Consider the following 22,103-nt stretch of genomic DNA (forward strand, 5'->3'; position numbering starts at 1 on the left):
GTGTTATGTTGGTTCTTCTAACAGCAGGGTTAATTCATCTTTATGTTATCATTTACAAATTCACAATCCTTGAAGGTTAAAAATACAAAGTACCTTTAAAAATTAATATCAAACAGTTCACGCTCCTGATGAATAGTGTTGATGAACAGCAATTAAACCCATCAGGATGGTGAAATCAGAAAGCCCTAGACCAGGGGTCTCAAACTCGCCCGCTGAACAATTTTGTGTGGCCCGCAGACTAATCCACGAAGTTCAAAATATTTTGGATAAAATTAAGTAAGCCTAGGGGCCTACTTGTATTTTTCATTTTTCTAGCATCCTAGCTAGATATTAGCTTAGTTAACAGCAGTTGTGATGCGAACTACAGTTTCTGGTCGTTTTGTGACACTGAGTAAACTGTATGCACGATTGTGCTTGTTGTACTGATTTTTTTTTTGTTTTCAACTGCAGTGAGAAAAGTGTTGCGTAACAGTTGCCTTTTGTAGACCTAGTGCGGCCCGCCGAACGGCTGTGATCTTGCTCTGCGGCCCACATGCTGAGTTGAGTTTGAGACCCCTGCCCTAGACTAAGAATATCAAGTTGATCTATGCTGGGAAAATATGTGTGGAAGCTATTTGAAAATATTACTTTAAGGTCAGTTGTGCATTTGTCATTCACCTCTTAAATAAAAGTTGAGAAATGAGCTACTCTTCCCCTTTTCATCTCACCCCCAAGGTCTAGTTATTTTTATTATTTAAAAAGATTACTTAGCAATTAGAGTTCATAATATAGTTCATGGCAAAAGTCCTCCTTCCCAGGTCCATCTAGGGTATGAAATAAACTAACCAGAACAGAGCTCAACCTAAAACAGGAAAAGGACTATGACTGTGAACCCAGAACAGGGAAAAAAATCTCGAGGTTCAGGGTTACAAGGAAATAAAAATTAGGATCAGCTTAGAAGAATATGATGTTTTAAATTTGTGTTAGGCTATCCAGATAACATAAAATGTATTTCTCTGAACTTACCCATTTATACTTTTATCACATAAAAATACAGTGTGTCCGTAAAGTCATGGTGCACTTTTGACCGGTCACAGGAAAGCAACAAAAGATGATAGAAATGTGAAATCTGCACCAAATAAAAGGAAAACCCTCCCAGTTTCTGTAGGATGATGTGGCAGCATGTGCACATGCACAGATGATGACATAACACTGTGTATACAGCGGAGCAGCCCACGGCCATGCCAGTCAAGATGTGGATGGTACAGAGGAAAGTTCAGTGTGTTCTGTGGCTCACTAAACTCGAATCCGTGACCAAAGTGCAACGTGAATATCGACACGTTTATAACGAAGCGCCACCACATAGGAATAACATTACTCAGTGGGATAAGCAGTTGAAGGAAACCAGCAGTTTGGTGGATAAACCCCGTTCTGGTAGGCCATCAGTCAGTGATGAGTCTGTAGAGGCTATACGGGATAGCTACCTAAGGAGCCCTAAAAAATCTGTGCGTGAGCCCACATCGAACTGCACTGAATAGGTATGAAACTGGGAGGGTTTTCCTTTCATTTGGTGCAGATTTCACATTTCTATAGTCTTTTGTTGCTTTCCTGTGACCGGTCAAAAGTGCACCATGACTTTACGGACACACTGTATTTTACACTCATTAAAATAGCTCATTGTGTGGCCTGTACTATGACAACTGGTTACCAAGGATACAGCATGACTGCTGAGGAAGGAAAAGGTCTGAATTTTAGGGGGGAAATTTCAAAAGACTTATTTCTCCTTGGTCACCCAGACAGGTGACATCAAGTTTCTAAGGATAGCACTGAGATGGAAAGTTACTGCTATAGTATTTGGCCAGAGGATGCAACATTCCTGTGGAAGACATGAAATTCAATCATTGATAATGCCTCCAACTAAAGCTAAAAGACAAGCCTAAATATTATATTAACCTGTTGGAAGATGAAATAGATATCACTTGTAGTCAACAGTAAGCTCATAGACACTATGTGCACAACAAGGGCAAATTCTTCCTAGGACCTAAGTGGAAACTGAAAGCATTTATGTGAATTTCTCAATATAATGTTAAAGTGGAGTTGCATATTATTATCTCACTTTTAATCAGTGGCTTCTGATTAAAATATGAAAATTTTTTACATATTGGAGGCTTCTGGAAACTTCCAATGCCTATTTTATGCCAATCATATGTCAAATTGTACTGTTTTAGATAATAGTCTTGAGTACAAATGCTGCTTTATTTACCTGAAGATCACCAGCCTATCAATTCCAATTGCTTGATGTCATTAAGATATCCTCTTCAATGGCACAAGTGGGTTCCAAACATGGATATTTACAGGGTCGTCAAATCTCTGAAACATGTACTTATTTTGTAATCCCATTTCCCCCTGCAATCCTTAAGTAACATTGTAGGCTGTGTATGTCACTGGAGAATATCCACAAAAAGCAGGGACCTGATGGCCAGTTGGCTCAGTGGTAGAGCGTCGGTCTGGCGTGCAGGAGTCCCGGGTTCAATTCCCGGCCAGGGCACACAGGAGAAGCGCCCATCTGCTTCTCCATCCCCCCCTCTCCTTCCTCTCTGTCTCTCTCTTCCCCTCCTGCAGCCAAGGCCCCATTGGAGCAAAGTTGGCCCAGGCGCTGAGGATGGCTCCATGGCCTCTGCCTCAGGCGCTAGAATGGCTCTGGTTGCAACAGAGCAACGCCCCAGATGGGCAGAGCATCGCCCCCTGGTGGGCATGCCCGGTGGATCCTGGTCGGGCGCATGCGGGAGTCTGTCTGACTGCCTCTCCGTTTCCAACTTCAGGAAAAAACAACAACAACAAAAAAGCAGGGACCTGATCTGGAATTTCAATGCTACAACTATAAAGGAATGGCAATCCTATGCCTGTTCGAGTTGTACATTAAGAGAACAGGTGTCATTCAAAGATAATCCACAAATAGGCAACAAGCAAAGCATATGAAAAGATGCTCAATATTACTGGTCATCAGAAAAATGTAAATCAAAACCACAATGAGACCTCTCCTCACGCCCATTAGAATGGCTACTATACCCATTAAAAAAAATAATAACAAGCATTATTAAGGTGAATGGATAAACAAAATGTGGTATATACATACAGTGAAATATTATTCAGCCTCAAAAAAGGAAGAAAATCTGACCTGAAAAATGTATAATTCGGTGAACCATGTCAACCCAATAAATAAAAATAAAAATAATTCTTTTAAAAAAGGAAGAAAATTCTGTTACATACTACAATGTGGATGGGCCTTGAGGACATTACATTAAGTGAAATACACCAGTCACAAAAAGACAAATACTGCAGAATTCCACTTATGTGAAGAAGCATCCGAGTAGTCAAATTCATAGCAACAGAAAGTAGAGAGGTGGTTACTGGGGCCGGGAGGAGGGGTTAGGGGGAGTTGTGGTTTATCAGGTATAATACAGAGTTTCAGATTTGCAGGACAAAAGTTTCAGCAATATCAAGATTGAGACGTCACTATGTGGATCATGTCTCCCCTAATATTTTATCAATAAGCAGCTCATCACTTAACCCTTTTTTCAGTCACACACTCAATGAGATCTGCCTGACTCCATCTGAAATAAGATAAAGGGCAAGCAACTCTGTTACATGGGTTTATCTTTTGGATTCAATGATTTTAGGCCTAAAGAAAGTAGAGACAAAAGTACAAAAGTAACTTAGTCCTATATATCCCACTAGTTATTACCTTACACTTTAAATTGTTGACATTACTTTCTCCCCAAAAGTTAAATGGCTAAAGCAGTGGTTCTGATTTACAACCTCTTCTGATTTACAACTCTCTGGCATAACCAAATCACAAAATTCCAGGTGTGCATGTATTTTGTGGAGTTTCACAGCTTCAATTTAATTCCTAGCAGGAGTCTGTGCCCCAAAGAAACAATGAGAACAAACTGTAGTCTAGACACAGCTGGACGAAATACACCTAGATGTAAATTACTCTGTCAGCTGAAGAAAACTCCCACCCTTCAAGGATATATGCATGTCCTAATCAGAGGATATTTCTGAAGAAGATATACGGCTTCACTGTCACCTGTTTCACTGTTACAGACCTGCCTGTTCAGGGGCTTCCCTGGACCAGGATGAACGCTGACCTGGTGGGTAGATGTCTTATTTGTCTTTCTATCCCAGTGCCCAACACAGCAAGTCTGAAATGAAGGAGGCTCTCAACAGATGCTCGCTGGGGGAGGTGAATGGTGCTGATTGGGGCTGAGGCATCTGTTCAACTAGGGAGGCAGCCCAGGGTAAAATGACACTCTGGGCTGTCTCCAGGGTACACACAACCTATTACATTCTGTCCTGAGGAAGATCTGTGTGCAAAGCATACTAGTTTTCTTAACTAGAGCTGTATAAATGTGTAATAAGCTGCATTTCTACATGATTTACTGTATTTTCTCTCTCTTATTTCAAAATGCTGGCTTCAGATTATAGATTACAGTAAAGCCATGGCAAGCACCACAGAGGAAATAACTTTCATTTGTATTGCAGTGAATAATAACATCATACTCCCCCAAACTGAGTACCTGGTATTCTAAGAATACCAGGTAAAGAGTGACCGATGGTCAATCACTTTCATTTACTTTTTGCATCAGTTTTGAAACACTGTGCTCACTTCCTGTTCTAGAGCCTTCAGAGCTCAGGACAACTGCTGGCCTGGTGAGGGACAGATCATAAGAGAAAAATACCATGTATCGACTAATGTTAGCATATTTCTAAGTAGCTTTAACTTCTACTACTTTAGGATGACAAGCGCCATCTTACTATATCTACAATGTTAAAATGAGGGGTTGGGGGTTTTGTTTTACTTTGACCTAAAATCACTTCCTTAATTTAAGACTCTATTTTAAGCAATATCATGGTTCAGAAGTCACCACATGAATGTCTTACCATATATTTTACCAAAAAGTAGCTCATTACTTGACCTTTTTTCTATTCATGCAACTCTATGAAACCTTCCTGAAATTTATGCTAGTTATACTGAATATTTAACAAACTGAACACTGCAGTTTAGCACACATGGAAATGTTTACTGCACCTTCCTTTCTCCCCCACATCATTTCTGAAACTCTTACACAAACACTAATAATCAAAGGACAACCAAAATTCAAATCCTTTTCCACAAAACCCTGTTTATGCATGTCTTTTATTTCTATCTGCACACTTGTCCTCTATGAGACAAAAGTATTTCTCTTAAAAACACCAAGCAGCCTGACCAGGCGGTGGCGCAGTGGATAGAGCATCGGACTGGGAAGCAGAAGACCCAGGTTCGAGACCCCGAGGTCGCCAGCTTGAGCACAAATTCATCTGGTTTGAGCAAAAGCCCAACAGCTTGGACCCAAGGTCGCTGGCTCCAGCAAGGGATTACTCGGTCTGCTGAAGGCCCGCAGTCAAGGCACATATGAGAAAAAGCAACCAATAAACAACTAAGGTGTTGCAATGCGCAATGAAAAACTAATGATTGATGCTTCTCATCTCTCTCCATTCCTGTCTGTCTGTCCCTGTCTAACCCTCTCTTTGACTCACTCTCTGTCTCTGTAAAAAATAAATAAATAAAAATTAAAACACCAAGCACCTGACCAGGTGGTAGCGCAGTGGATAGAGCGTCGGACTGGGATGCGGAAGGACCCAGGTTCGAGACCCCGAGGTGGCCAGCTTGAGCGTGGGCTCATCTGGTTTGAGCAAAGAACACCAGCTTGGACCCAAGTCGCTGTTCAAGCAAGGGGTTGCTTGGTCTGCTGAAGGCCCTTGGTCAAGGCACATATGAGAGGGCAACTGATGAACAACTAAGGTGTTGCAACGAAAAACTGATGATTGATGCTTCTCATCTCTCTCCGTTCCTGTCTGTCTATCCCTATCTATCCCTCTCTCTGACTCTCTCTCTGTCCCTGTGGAAAAAAGAAGAAAACACCAAGCAACTTCAAGTTTTAAATAATCTTGGCCTGCCTAATCGGTGGCAGTGCAGTGGTCCCCAGTTAGAAACCCTAAGGTCTCCAGCTTGAGCACAAGGTCATAGACTTGAGTCCAAGGTCGCTGGCTTGAACAAGGGGCACTGGCTCAGTTTGAGGCCCCTGGTCAAGGCACATATGAGAAGCAATCAATGAATATATAAAGTGAAACAACTACGAGTTAATGCTTCTCATCTCTGTCCTGCCTCTTTCTCTCACTTCCTTCCTTTCTTTCAAATAAAAATAAATAAGCCTGACCAGGAGGTGGCGCAGTGGATAGGACATCAGCCTAGGATGCTGAGGACCCAGGTTCCAAACCCTGAGGTCGCCGGCTTGAAAACTCCAGGCAAGCTTGCCTAGTTGGTCAAGGCATATACAAGAAGCAATCAATGAACAACTGAAGTGAAACATCTACGAGTTGATGCTCCTCATTCTCTCTCTCTCCCTTGCTCTCTAAAACTCAATAAAAACTTTTTAAAAAATGAGAGTACACAGCTAAGTGAAACACAAGTTGATGCTTCTCCCCCCCCAAAATCAATGGGAAAAAATTTAAATGATACAGGAATAAGGTTCAGCTACTACAGAGATTCAAGTTTGAGAAAACTAAAGCAATAGGAACAATTTCAAGAACTTAACCACAAATGGAGGAGGATGAAAAATTCTTCTGGACAAGAATGCTGGCTCTGTTCAGACGCTTCCTGTTCTGCATGCTAAGCACATCCCCAGGAGAATGCAGCATCCATCGCTACTGGTTTCATATACCAAAGACTGCTAACAAGAGCTTTTCACAATAGTTCTACTAAAGTATTAAGTCATGTGGTTTTAAGAACTCTTGAAAATTTTCACAAGTAGGTACCAATTAGTTAAAATTGTTTTTCTCAGTTTTAAATGTCACATTCTATTAACAACAAACAACCCAAGAGACTCTTCAAAGAAAAAAAAATACTATTTTTGAAGTATATAGACACAGGCATACACTCACGTGTCTCTAGGAATATGTAGGAGGGCATATATATATATGTATATATACTATATACACATATGTATACATGTGAAACTGGATGAAACCTGTGAAATCATTGCCAAACTGATACCAACCAAGATCTAGATAAAGCAGGAACACTTTATTTATGAGATATTTGCAATGAACCTTGAACCAGTTCATTTTCTCTCTGTTCATACTTGGGCATCTGGGAGGGATATGTGCACTCTAAACTTAGAAAAAATAAAGAATCCCACAGCATTCCAGTGCAGGGACAAGTGGCTGCCATTCCTTTGGCAGGTGATGTGGCAACAGCTATCAAAATCTTAAAGACTTGTTTTTATCCTGCTATCCCACCTATGGAAATTATAAATACAATTACAAAGCTACACAACTATCTACTGCAGCACTGAGTAAAAGCAAGACTAGGAAGCACTGAGGTGTCCCATCAATAGAGTAGATTTTAATTGCAGGTGGGACATGCGATCTCCCCCTGCCCTTCCCATACCTTTCTGATGAATCATCTTCCTTCACACCCTTGTTTTAAATTTCTATCTATTGGACTCTTCTAAACCTACAAAAAACCAAGTCTCTCCCATTGTAAGAGTACTTTTCCCTCCACCCTGCCAATTTAACATCCTTTTCTCCTCCCACTATAACACCTTTCTTGAGTAATCTATACTTTCTATTTCCTTCTTTCATAATTCACATCGACTCTCTTTATTGGCCCTGCAACTCAAATTGCTCAAACCTGCACCTACAGCCTGACCAGGAGGTGGCGAAGTGGACAGAGCGTTGGACTGGGATGCTGAGGACCCAGGTTTGAGACCCCAAGGTCACCAGCTTGAGTGCGGGCTCATCTGGTTTGAGCAAAGCTTACCAGCTTGAGCCCAAGGTGACTGGCTCAAGCAAGGGGTCACTCAGTCTGCTGTAGCCCCCTGGTCAAGGCACATATGAGAAAGTAATCAATGAACAACTAAGGTGCTGCAACAAAGAATTGATGTTTCTCATCTCTCTCCCTTCCTGTCTGTCTGTCCCTATCTGTCCCTCTCTCTGACTCTGTCTCTGTCACAAAAACAAACAACAAACAAAAAAACACACACCTGCACCTACAAACTCAGCCCTCATCCCACCTGACCTCTCCAGACAGCTGACTCTGCTAACAACTCCTGTTTTACCTTCTCTTGCAGGGGTGCTATCTCTTGTGGCCTCTCCTCACTGCCAGTACACAGTCCCCGCCCCTGCCAATGCCCTTCTCTCTCCCTGCACACCTTCTGCCTCCCCATTCTAGACTGCCCCACTCCACCCCAGGAGGATTCTGCAAGAGGAAGCATCCGGCTTCCTCACCTGCTCAGACTGACACTATGCCTTACACCTTTCTTTAGGGAGATCCTCATGACCCTGTTCAGGATGTGACATAAGTCCAAGCCAAGCTGTCCCTCTGCAGGGATGTCCTTCACACTCCTGGAGCCCTGACTGTCTAAAGCAGGCTATCCCCACATGGGTACCCTCCTAACCTTGCTCAGGTTGCAACACTTACCCCCTTGCCACTGCATGGAAACTTACCGCGCTTTGCTCTACCTAGTAGCTTTAAGACCGAAATATAAAGCCCTGACCTGTTAGCTTGGTTAGAACATTGTCCCAAAATGCCAACGCTGCAGATTCAATCCCTAGTCAGGGCACACATAAGAATCAACCAATGAATGCACAAGTAAGTGGAACAACAAATCAATGTCTCTCTCTAAAATCAATAACTTTTTTTTTTGAAAACTGAAATGTGCAGAAAGAGAAAGAACAGCTAGTGTACTACACCATCTTAGTAACTACAGCTTCATAGTAGTCACGATGTCTAGGAGGACAAGTTCTTGTTCCTCTTCAGGACTGTGGGTTGTTCTTGGCCTTCGGTTCTCTAGTTCCTTCCTGATCTTCAGCTTGTTCATGAATACAATTTAACTGGATGAACAACCCTACCTTAACATGCTTGCCCTGAAACACTCACTCCTCCAGACCTTCCCAGGCATGTGCACATCCCTCACATCAAGGTACAAGTCGCTCCTCTGAGAGGCCTTCTCTCACCATCCTAAAATAAGTGCCCCTCCCTACTAATTAATCTCTATCCCTTATCTTGCTTTCTTTTAATAGTACGTAACAACACTTGAAATTCCATCACGACATTTATTTACTTGTTTATTGATCCTCTCCCATAAGAATACTATAAATTAAGGAATAATGTGTAGGAATACTGCTTTTTCAGGACAACGTGGACATTTTCCCAGGTGCACATCACTGGCAGATTCTCCAGAACCTGAAGCTATAACCTTATTGACTACAAATCTCTTACAGTGAGAAATTTGCAATATAGCAACAAAGAAGGTCCTTAACTTTACAGTCACTGCCAAATGCCCTTGACCACCATTCTTCTTCCACAAAGTTTCCTATAGTTCTGTTTCGTTGGTTATAACCCATTATGTGGTTTTCTCACAGAATATTTTCATTTTAACCTTAGTTCACAAAAAAAATTGTGCTGGTAAAATTATTATTATTCTTCTCACCTTCAGTATTTTCATAATGAAGGCAAAGCATGCCCTAGATATAGCTAGTTGTCCCCAAAGTTCTCAGAGAAATAAAAGTTGTAAAATACTTTAAATTAGAGCTCATCTGGTCCAGTTTCTGTCACACACAGAAACCAAGACTAGTGGGTTCATGTGACGCAGGCCCAAGGGAACTCTAAACTGACTTCCAGACTTTCATAAGGTTAGAGAAAGACATCTGTTTAATAACAAAGGCTTGGGGGAGTGATACGCTATGGCCTAATTATTAGACATACTCTACAAACTCAACTTTTGCCAAATGGAATGCACCACTCTGTTCCTGAAAATCATTACCTACTGAATCTTTCTCCCTTTTAGTGGCTCCATATTCAGAGTGGTGTGAGATAGGACTTTACTTTAAAAACTCTCTAGTGAGTACTTGCCTTAGTATCTCTGGAAGGACACAGAAAATACCTATGTGTAGGTCCATATTAATAGTCTGTTAATCAGTTTATAACTTGCCAGAGTAAAGTTCTTTAATAGCTTGTCACTGGATTAAATAAGAAAATTATAATAATCTTCTCTTAAGGTGCCTTTTGGATAGTTATTAAAATATTTTTGCCATATGGTATACATTTTTGATATAAATATAACCCTCCTACTTAATTTTGTTTTGGGAAAGGGCACAGCAAGTAGGCGACTGAGAAATGGGTGTTTTAGATCTAGTACAACTACAGGCAGGCAGAAAAAGCCAGGGTGGCAGAGGACTAAAGGAGGCCAGTTTCCTGGTGGCATCACTGTGGATGGACACTGAGAAGCTGTATGATTAGCTTTTAATCAACTGAGCAACAAGCAAAGGAGAAGGGAAAAAGGGTGAGGTCAGTCTTACTGTTAAAAATAGTGTTCAGGGGAAGAAAAGCTATCAAATATTTATTGACTGCTTAGTGGTTAGAGCACATTTCAAAGGTCAATGGAATGATTCTAAATGCTTCCACCTTCTAGAGCTGAGAAAGAGACCATTTGTATTATCCTGAGGAGTCTTTCTAATATCTAAAACAATGCATTTAGCAAACATGTGCTGAGTGGCCACTATGGGCTGCTAGGCACTCTTCTAAGAGCTAGGGATACAGTAATAATAAGTAAACTGCATGGATTTTTGTTCTTAGTGGAGAGAAACTGACAGTCAGTAAGTAAATGACTTAGTATTTTAGAAGTAGCCTAAGAGCCATCTTCAAGTATTAGACTATGATAAGTACTTTGACAATTCATTTGTATTCATTATGGGTGGGCCTATTTAGTTTATGACAGAGTAGATTTTATAATGTAAAAAGGTTCTTTTTAATTAACATGTCCTTTACAAGTATTCCACTTTACAAGTTACAGAATACAATTTTAATATTTTTTTTAAAAACCTAATTATTAGTATATCTCTACTCCTAGAGAACATTTATATATTATACCGTATATTTTATGGTTATCTTATATTTATAACTTATTTGATGACAAGTTCTTTTTAAGATTTTACTTATTAATTTTAGAGAGAGAGAGAGAGAGAGAGTGTGTGTGTGTGTATGTAGGAGGAAGGGGCAGGAAGCATAAAGTCACAGTTGCTTCTCCTATGTGCCCTGACTGGGAAGGCCCAGGGGCCTCACCAACCTCAGCACTTCAGGTTGACGCCCCACCCACTGCGCTACCATGGATCAGGCATGATGACAAGTTCTTGATCAAGAATATAATCTGCCTGACTGGTGATGGCGCAGTGGATACAGCATCAACCCTGGACGCTGAGGGCCCCCAGTACGAACCCCCAAGGTCACCAGCTAGAGCACAGGGTTACTGGCTTAAGCGTGCGATCCTAGACATGATCCTAAGGTCGCTGGCTTGAGCCCAAAGTCGCTGGCTTGAGCAAGGGGTCACTGGCTCAGCCTGAGCCACCCTGGTCCAGGCACATATGAGAAGAAATAACAAAACAACTACAAGTTGATGCTTCTTATCTCTCTCCCCTCCTGTATCTCTCTCAAAAAAAGAAAGAAGAGCCTGACCTGTGGTGGCGCAGTGGATAAAGCATCGACCTGGAAACGCTGAGGTTGCCGGTTCAAAACCCTGGGCTTGCCTGGTCAAGGCACATATAGGAGTTAATGCTTCCAACTCCTCCCCTCCCCTTCTCTCTCTCTGTCTCTCCCTCTCCTTTCTAAAATGAATAAAGTAAAAAAATTAAAAAAAAAAAAAAAGAAAGAAAGAAAGAAGAGAGAGAACATAATCCATGATGAATTGAGACCAGGCCTTTTAGTGAAAACCAATGTACTTTTAGATATCACTTTACTATGGGTTTTGAGGAAGGAACCAGTCTTTTGAGAAGTGAAGCCCTACTGAACTGTGAAGCTTCCAACAGTGAAGCCAGGATCCCAGGGCTATCGGGCAGCAGTGATTTTCAATTCAAAATACCCCCTTCTACATTTACTTAAAGTCGCCTAAATCAAATAGAAGTTTTAGTCGTTAGTAACATCAAAAACTTGAAAAAGAACAGTAAAAACTAAAACTCTTTGGGAAGAGCTCATTTAAAAAAAAAAGACATGTTTTACAAACTAAAATGTATACAAACTATTTCATTTTATTCTGTTTTCGTTGTCTAGGACTTCAATTTGGATAAGAAAATTTTTTAAATGTAAATTGAAAGTTTCAGCAGAATAAAGCTTACCTTCAGGCTGGTGTGGGACCGTGGCTGATTTAATTCCTGAAATTTCCATTGCTCTGATCCAGGGGTCTCTCCACCTTTCTGAGTGTCAGGTGTAAGCAGCCCGTCTCCAGCAGGTAAAGGGAAAATCCCTAGTGATATAGGGCGTTCTTTTCTATATGAAGAGGGTTGAAAAAAATCAAGCATTTATTCACTTTTAATTTTTTTTTTTTCCTGAAGTTAGAAACAGGGAGGCAGTCAGACAGACTCCCGCATGCGCCCGACCAGGATCCACCCGGCACGCCCACCAGGGGGCGATGCTCTGCCCATCTGGGGTATTGCTCCGTTGCAACCAGAGCCATTCTAGCACCTGAGGCAGAAGCCACAGAGCCATCCTCAGCACCCGGGCCAACTTGGCTCCAATGGAGCCTTGGCTGCAGGAGGGGAAGAGAGAGACAGAGAGGAAGGAGAGGGGGAGGGGTGGAGAAGCAGATGGGCGCTCCTCCTGTGTGCCCTGGCCGGGAATCAAACCTGGGACTCCTGCATGCCAGGCCGACGCTCTACTACTGAGCCAACCAGCCAGGGCCCACTTTTAATTCTTTATTCATCACGACGATAAGTAGTAAGCCTGGACTGTTATTACTTTAGAATCACTACTCTTAAATAATATTGTCTGCCAATCTAAACAAAGAGTCTTACCAAACAAAGTACAGGTTCTCAGAAGTTTAAATTAGCCTGAAGAAATCAACTAAGAAGAGTAGTAAGGAATGATTTAGGAAATTTTATCAATTACTGATGAGTTCCTTGCCCAGAAAGCAGTGTGTGGTCTGAATTCACAGAGAGAATAACTGCTCAGTTTTCCTCCATGCTTAGGTTAGCCCTAGAGGAACTTGCAACCTCCTAACTTTGAAAGTGATGCCAACTTTGGGAGTGAGGGATTCCCAAATCCTCACACTAATCCCAGGTGTTTACCCAACCTTCTTTAGGACATGCCTTGTCTGCCCAAAAGAAAATCAACACATGCTCTAAATCAGGGCTACTGATTAAATGGTAAAAAGAGCTCAAAAATAGATAAAAAGAGTTTTATCCCCTAAAGCAAGAAAACTGTATTTTTCGCCCTGGCCAGATGGTTCCTTTGCTTAGAGCACCGTCTTGAAGCACAGAGGTTGCTGGTTTGATCCCTGGTCAGGGCACTCACAAGAACAAACCCTGTTCCTGTCTCTCTCTCTCTCTCTCTCCCCCTTCCTCTCTTGCTAAAATCAATAAATAAAAATTATTTTAAAAAGAAAACTGTTTTTCTACAGAACCCGTGTATAAGTTCCTTTCACAGCACCTATGAGACAACCATTGTCAGTTTCTCCAAACAAGGAGGCCAAAATATTCTATGAAAGACTGTAGCAGTTCCATGGCTTTGTGAGAAATTTCAATGAACAAGAGTTACAATGTTAATAATTATAGAATTGCAACAAGAAACACTTCCTTTGCTGATGAACAGAACATTCCTATTCAAAGAGGTTTTAGAGGGTAGAAACAAGCCTCCCACCCACAGGTCATCCCAAGTCATTAACTCGAAAGTATAAAAACTGACAACAAATGAGACAGGAAAGGCCTCCTGGGCCTCCAGGAGCTGCACTTCTCCTGGTAAGGATGGAAGTTACAACAGAAACACTGACTTTATAAATAAAAGTGGCAAAATCTTTATTTTGCTAAATAAGTATTTTATTCTGTAAACTCATTTTTATACCAAACAACTTGAGCCACTTTTGAAATGCTCACTTAACACAAAGGGTTTGCTCTTCCATTCCTAATGACAATCAGAAAGGGTCTGTTAAACTGTCAGAACACTTTCTTAAAAATTAGATGAAACAAAAAGGTCGAGAGACTGCATTTTATTAAGGTTGTATGCACAAGAAAATAAGGCAGGACTGGATCAGTCAGAGTTAAATGTTCATCATTTCTTGACACTTGGGGTACTTTTCCTATTTGATTTGGGAGGAAAATTCGAATGCAAGTAGGCAGCTCAATGAAATACTAGATTTTAACACCAAATCCAAGTCTGTGATGATGAGCTGTCAAAAGAACCAAAGGATCCGCCAGGCACAGGTAAAACCTTACTAGCCAAAGCAGTAGCAAACCAAACCTCGGCCACTTTCTTGAGGGTGGTTGGCTCGGAGCTTATTCAGAAGTACCTAGGCGACGGGCCCAAACTCATCCGGGAATTGTTCCGAGTCGCTGAGGAACATGCACCGTCCATCGTCTTTATTGATGAAATCGATGCCATCGGGACAAAACGATACAACTCAAATTCTGGTGGTGAGAGAGAAATCCAGCGAACCATGTTGGAACTGCTGAACCAGCTGGATGGCTTTGATTCGAGGGGAGACGTAAAAGTGATCATGGCCACAAACCGAATAGAGACTCTGGATCCAGTGCTTATCAGACCAGGCCGCATCGACAGGAAGATCGAGTTCCCCCTGCCGGATGAAAAGACCAAGAAGCGTATCTTCCAGATCCACACGAGCAGAATGACACTGGCTCATGACATGACACTGGACAACTTGATCATGGCTAAAGATGACCTCTCTGGTGCTGACATCAAGGCAATATGTACAGAAGCTGGTGTGATGGCCTTGAGAGAACGCAGGATGAAAGTAACAAACGAAGATTTCAAAAAATCTAGAGAAGGCCCTGGCCGGTTGGCTCAGCGGTAGAGCGTCGGTCTAGCGTGCGGAGGACCTGGGTTCGATTCCCGGCCAGGGCACATAGGAGAAGCGCCCATTTGCTTCTCCACCCCTCCGCCGCGCCTTCCTCTCTGTCTCTCTCTTCCCCTCCCGCAGCCAAGGCTCCATTGGAGCAAAAGATGGCCCGGGCGCTGGGGATGGCTCTGTGGCCTCTGCCCCAGGCGCTAGAGTGGCTCTGGTCGCAACATGGCGACGCCCAGGATGGGCAGAGCATCGCCCCCTGGTGGGCAGAGCGTCGCCCCCTGGTGGGCGTGCAGGGTGGATCCCGGTCGGGCGCATGCGGGAGTCTGTCTGACTGTCTCTCCCTGTTTCCAGCTTCAGAAAAGATGAAAAAAAAAAAAAAAAAATCTAGAGAAAATGTTCTTTATAGAAAGCAAGAAGGCCCCCCGAGGGCTGCATCTCTAGCAGAGCGCAGCTGCTTTCAAGGAGCCGGCGGGCCTGGCCTGGGGAGGGGGTTGGGGCCCTGGGAGCCTGGTCCAGTTGATCTCCATTAGCAGCACGTTCTGTGCCCTGTACCTGTCTGAGCATCGCTGTAGGATGGCTGCGTGCAGTGTTCCATTCCCAATAAAGCCAGCTCTTTCTCAAAAAAAAAAGAACCAAAGGAGCCTGACCAGGTGGTGGCGCAGTGGATAGAGTGTCGGACTGGGATGCAGAGGACCCAGGTTCGAGACCCCGAGGTAAACAGCTTGAGCGCGGGTTCATCTGGTTTGAGCAAGGCTCAACAGCTTGAGACCGAGGTCGCTGACTTGAGCAAGGGGTTTTTCAGTCTGCTGTAGCCCCCCGGTCAAGGCACATATGAGAGAGCAGTCAATGAACAACTAAGGAGCTGCAATGAAGAACTGATGTTTCTCATCTCTCTCCCTTCCTGTCTGCCTGTCCCTATCTGTCCCTCTTCTGTCTCTGCCACAAAAAAAAACAAAAAACCAAAGGATAAAAATCAATGTAACTTGTCACCTATTCTGTTCATACTACTTATCCCCAAATACTGGTTCACCAATAAAGTCTTCATAATTTCAGGGCATAAAGAGGCAATATTTATTACATCCTTATTAGATAACATAGTACATATTTTACACATACCTACTTCCACGTATCATAGAACCTATCCTTTCTTGAAAATGACCCTTTTCTACAACTTCTCTGCTGCTCTGATTTAAAAATATTCTTTCTTTCATCAAATAATGATAGTAACTAAAAAGTAAGTTTTTTAATATCCATCCTTGTGACAATAAAAAGTTGTTGACCTGATGTTTATCCCTCAGTTTGGGGGAACATATTTTGGGAACTGAAAATCTAAAGTTCTAAGAGCTACTAGATAACTTTAAAAAAAAAAAAAATCTATCTTAGCCTGACCAGGCGGTGGCGCAGTGGATAGAGCTTCAGACTGGGATGCAGAGGACCCAGGTTCGAGACCCCGAGGTCGCCGGCTTGAGCGTGGGCTCATCTGGTTTGAGCAAAAAGCCCACCAGCTTGAACACAAGGTCGCTGGCTCCAGCAAGGGGTTACCCAGTCTGCTGAAGGCCTGCGGTCAAGGCACGTATGAGAAAGCAATCAATGAACAACTAAGGTGTCGCAATGAAAAACTAATGATTGATGCTTCTCATCTCTCTCCATTCCTGTCTGTCTGTCGCTGTCTATCCCTCTCTCTGTCTCTGTAAAAAATAAAAAAAAAAAATTTTAAATCTATCTTAATAATGTAAGCTAAAAAGTGACAGGGAATTTAATAAAGTTTAATGAAAATCTAACCTAAATGCAACGAGGAAGATATTACAGACTTCATGTGAATCCACCACACTACTAACAGATATCCAAATATAGGCTGGCCATTAGAATTATCTTCCTATATGAATGACAACATACTCACTTTCACACATATCAAATACTGAAAAAGTATAAAACGATTGTGTGAAGGAGTATGCTGAGGATCCAAGTTTTAATTTCCTATTCCTGTTAATTATAAGAATTATTCACACCTCGCCTGACCAGGCGGCGGCACAGTGGGTAAAGCGTCAGATTGGGATGCGGAAGACCCAGGTTCGAGACCCCGAGGTCGCCAGCTTGAGTGTGGGCTCATCTGGTTTGAGCAAAAAGCTCACCAGCTTGAGCCCAAGGTCACTGGCTCAAGCAAGGGGTTACTCGGTCTGCTGAAGGCCTGCGGTCAAGGCACATATGAGAAAGCAATCAATGAACAACTAAGGTGTTACAACACGCAACGAAAAACTAATGATTGCCTGACCTGTGGTGGCGCAGTGGATAAAGCATCAACCTGGAAACGCTGAGGTTGCCGGTTCAAAACCCTGGGCTTGCCTGGTCAAGGCACATATGGGAGTTGATGCTTCCTGCTCCTCCCCCCTTCTCTCTCTCTCCCTCTCTCTCTCTCTCTCCCCTCTCTATAATGAATAAATAAAATCTTTAAAAAAAATTAAAAAATGAAAAATAAAAATAAAACATCGTTCAGACTTAAATATAATTTTTAAAAAACACAAAAACTAATGATTGATGCTTCTCATCTCTCCGTTCCTGTCTGTCTGTCCCTGTCTATCCCTCTCTCTGACTCTCTCTCTGTGTAAAAGAAAAAAAAAATTATTCACACCTCTTTATCATGCTTTTATCTATCATTCAGATACTGTTCTACAGGGAGGGAACTTTCTTCAGAGACAGGTAGCTATCTGTCAAGTGGGTCAATGATGTTCTGGGTTACATTGTTCCAATTCTTAAAAAATAATCTTACTACATACATCTCATCTCTCCTCATATTACTGATAAATTAAATAAGAGTTAGGGGGAGAGAGAACATGCAAGCCGGTTAAATTCCTCCTTTTGAAAAGAAAGCCCCAAAAGGTGAACATTAGTTCTGTACTACGTTGGTATTCACGTTGAGTATTCTATGTATTAACTGCTTCAGTAATTCACAGAAGAAGCCAAATGGGACACATGGAAAAATACCAAGTGGCAGATTTAAACCTTAGATGCTTCAATGCCATTACTGTCTAGAAACAAAGTTATCATCAACTATCAGAGTTCTTGTTATATTCTTTTTAAAACTACCTTAGTTCCATGTATCCATTTTTTAGTTATTTATTGAAATTTTACCTTTCATGAATAAATAATTGCACAAATATGTTTTGGCTACATTAATATTTAAACTAAATAATCATTAATTAGGAAATCTACTGAAAAAATATTAATTTGTCCAATACCATGTGGCAAGCACTGAAATGGATGATTTATTTACATTATTTTATTAATCCTCATATGGAAATAGGGATTATTTCCCCAGTTTTCAGGTTCGGAAAAGTGATGCTCAGAGATTTGAGACACTAGAAAATGGCAGAGGTAAATAAAGATTCAAAGTCAGACCCACTGGACTCCAAGGCCCATGTACTTTCCATGAAACTACCTACTTCTTGACAATTTAACCTTAATATTAAAGACTTTGATATCTGTATTCAGAATAAAAGCAACTTTTGTGTCAAGAAACTTTCTGAACTTGCCCAGCCCGTGGTGGTGAGTGGACAGAGCTTCAACCTGGAAGGCTGGGAGGCTGAGGCCGTCAGTCAAAACCCTGGGCTTGCCAGGTGAAGGCACAAACGATAAGCAATCAATGAACAAGAAAAGGGAAGCAACTATATAGGCTGCTTCTTCTCGTTTCCACCCTCTCCTCTCTCTATAAAATCAATAAATAAAGTCTTAAAAAAAAACCCACAAAACTCTCTAAAATTAATCATAAGTTATTTGATCAATAAGATAGCTGGAGCTAAAATAGTTCTGCTAAAAAGGGGGTACATACAAGTAACTATGAAATCTGCTTGTTTAATTTGCCATATACCTTGCAACTGTTTAAGTACAGAGGAATCATCTCACTTAACTGTTACAACCAGTCAGTGGGGTGAGAACCTCAGAGAAGGAAACGCAGGCAGAGAAATGAAGCAATCTGCCGAAGGTCCTACAGTTCCTGTGCGGCTGAGCACGCACCCAGGCAGTCCGACCCCGAGCACAGCAGGGCACCGACTTCTCAAACAGAAGGGAGACCGAAGGAGGCCCTTCAAAATTAGTCTTACTTAATATTCTCTACATCATTAAGGTATACTTAATTTACTAAGAGCCTCTATACACACACAGACATACAAATCTTTTTTGTAATAAAATATACACAAGTAATAAGATTCCTCCTGATTTTTATAAAACCAGGAAAGGAAATAAATGACCAAGTTATCTAGTTCTAGACCATAAAATTTAATTTCTGGGCCTTAAACTAATGTTAAACATGAATTGACCTGTGAATTAAAAAAGAACACACTGAAGGAATTTACTACTTTAATTCCTCTTAATTTATCTAAATCCACAATTAGGAGTTAAGTATTTTAAGTAAACATTTAAATAATAAAAGCTATACATTATGAACCTTCATTTAAAACCATGCTCCAAGCAGAAAGCTGAACAAATCAGATAGTTTTGTTTGATGAGTTAGAAACAAAAGAAACTCTAAACCTCTAAAATGTAGAAGATCGTTCTTACAGGGTACAAGTAGCGTGAACAGCAGAAAAGTTACAGAGATTAATGACTACCCCCACAAGCAGGCACAAATATTTGTCACCCAAGTCTACAAAGGGCAACAACTGACTAAACAATAGTGAATAGGTTTTTAAAGCTTTCACAGCTTTGATGTGTGAAAAATGCATTCCTGGCCCTTAAAGGTTTAAATCCTTAATTTGTTTTTAGAGAAAAATTAATTTAAGTTGTCAGTTCCCATGAGCTGCTATCAAAAACTGCAAAAACCATGAGTGAACCTCTATCAGTCAAAGATAACTGGAATAAAATGAACACCTCCGGCATGCCTCTACTCGGCTGCAAACCCCAGCAGGAAAGGTATCTGCCCCTAACCGCTCGGAGGCTCACCCAGAGGCTGTCTGAACTTGGACCTGGCCCTCTAGTTCTGCTCTCCCTGCACTCTTCGCACACTCTGCTCACAACAAGACCACAGACCCTGTACTTTATTTTAGGTAAGTACCAGATGAAAACGCTTTTCCTAAGTCTGAGGGTTCCAAACACAAAACAGCATCTCTAAGCTTTGGTCTACAAACAAATATAAATAAAAATAGAAATCCTAGCTTCAGGCCATTTTCCATTGTTTCAATCTGCAACAAAAATGGTTACAAAGCAGACCCAAGAAGCTAAAAATCTGAGAAAAACCAACGGAACAGGGTCCGCTGAGAGAGACTGGAGTACCTGAGTATCCTTGGTAGGTTCTGCGTCAGAGCTGGCACGCCGGTAGAGATAGAAAAGTGCACGAGCAGCAAAACAGAGAGAGAGACTAAGATAGCAGAATTAATGACCACCGCCCCGCCAACAAAGCCAAACACAAACAGCAGCATGCATCCAGGACTCATGGCGCTGTGCTGGCATGGTGAAACGCCCGAACCAGGAGGCCTACACGGGGGCCAAAGGGGTATCTTTGTAGTGAGGATCTGTCATTCAGCTGCTGCCACGAAAACAATGCCATCAGCAGCAGCTTGCCACTCCATCCTGCAGCAGCTCCGAAGCGATGACGTCACCCCGCTCTCCCCACCTCATAACCATAGAGCTGCTGTCCCTAGCATTTATGCAGCAATCCTGGGCGACAGGCAGCCTATTAACTAGGTCCCTCTCTACTAAGAGTCCTGGCTTAGCTCATTGGCCACAATGCTTGGAGATCTACATAATTTATTCACATTCCTACATCAAACAGAAGTCTTGCTAACCCTTTCACACATGCCTCTCGGCAACAAAAAGGACTTTAAACCAGAAGACCTGGAAAATGTTCAGCGTTCCTACAAATCAGAACAATTCAAACCTACTGTAATCTCCATTATTAGAAAACAATCAAAATATCTCGACATGCTACTTCTATGGCATGGCTCACAATTTACCTTTGAAATAGTGAAGGTTGTTTCTATTTGTCTATGCTATTCTTTCCTATAGCATTCCAACCACAGTAGAGAGCTTTTGAATCAGCCGAACTATTGTTACAGGATTAAAGAACAGAGAGAAACAGAAATAGATTGCTTATTTCGCTTTTTTCTTAAGGCAAAACGTATAACACAGCTTACCTAATTCTACTATGAACTGCAGACTCTAGTTGATCACTCCCTGAGAGTTGATGAAGTTTGGTTCTTTCTAAGTGTTCCATATAATTATGGATCATCTGTTTCAAAAGAAAAAAAAATAAAGAAACATTACAGACTAATATCTGGAATAAAAGAAGGAGAATATTTTTGTATAAATTTATTTATCTGATTACCCACAATTCTATACAAAAGAATATTAGAATGAAAAAAAACTGGGGGGAATGGAGGAGGTGGAAGGCGGGGGGGGGGGTAAAAGAGGTGGATGGAAAAAGGACTTGACTTTGGGCGATGGGCATGACGCAGTATGAAGGGTTTTGCTGAGTTGTACATTTGAAACCGGTACAGTAGTGTTAACCGATGTCACTCCAATAAACTCAAAAAAAATTTTAATGGCAAAGGAATATGCAAATGATTACATTTAAGGATGCTGGTATCCATAAAAGTAGCCAACATCCTGCTTAGCATAGCAAAACACTATTTTTTTACATTGTGATACTACTGAATGATATTATTTTGACATAAATAATACAAATTAGGATATAGACACTGGAAAGGCGGTGCTCAGAGAAAACTGGTTAAAATAAATAACAGGAAGCATATAATAAGCCCATTCAGTAAAATGGAAAACAACAAAGAACATGAAACTTGAGAAGAAACTGAAAAGAGAGAATCTGATAGGTCCTCAAAAGAGCTTTCAGCTGTGAAAGCTTTTTGTTAACAAAACCATACCATTATGTGGTCATCTTTTCTATTTTACAAAGGATACTCGGAGTAAATATCACTTTCAATTTAATCAAGTAATTTTATTAAATACCAAGAGGCTTATTTCTTATTTTTATATATTTAGTTGAAAGAGTGCTAATATATTTTTCTCCTTTGATTGCTAAGTTACTGATATCATTATTTATCCATAATAACAGCACACTGAAACAAAGAAAAAATCAAGAGTATTTTGATTTTGTGCCTTGGATAGACAAGATGAATATGAAAATAAAAACTTCAAGAACATCAAGTATATAAAGTGCCAAGAAATTCTTTAGTCCTATTTGGTTCCTGACATTCTAGGTTCCACTTTTAAGAAACCTAA

General features: G+C 41.3%; 1 protein-coding gene and 1 pseudogene across 5 annotated transcripts in view; one reads left to right on the top strand and one right to left on the bottom strand.

Moving 5' to 3' along the window:
• The window catches only part of SPAG9 (sperm associated antigen 9), a 142,407-nt gene that overhangs the window by 59,037 nt on the left and 61,267 nt on the right, over positions 1–22,103 (bottom strand). For 3 of the 5 annotated variants that reach the window (XM_066263977.1, XM_066263975.1, XM_066263976.1), the window contains exons 4-5: positions 20,999–21,093; positions 12,193–12,343 (exon numbers count right to left, since the gene is read on the bottom strand). In XM_066263977.1, coding sequence (XP_066120074.1) covers positions 12,193–12,343; positions 20,999–21,093 — 246 coding nt within the window. Of the gene's footprint in view, positions 1–12,192; positions 12,344–20,138; positions 20,476–20,998; positions 21,094–22,103 lie in introns of those variants that run through there. The other 2 variants (XM_066263979.1, XM_066263978.1) reach the window with 1 other exon arrangement.
• Positions 13,084–14,879, top strand: LOC136325083 (26S proteasome regulatory subunit 4 pseudogene; annotated as a pseudogene).

The sequence above is a fragment of the Saccopteryx bilineata genome, chromosome 2, assembly GCF_036850765.1.
Source record: "Saccopteryx bilineata isolate mSacBil1 chromosome 2, mSacBil1_pri_phased_curated, whole genome shotgun sequence".
Classification (NCBI taxonomy): Eukaryota; Metazoa; Chordata; class Mammalia; order Chiroptera; family Emballonuridae; genus Saccopteryx; species Saccopteryx bilineata.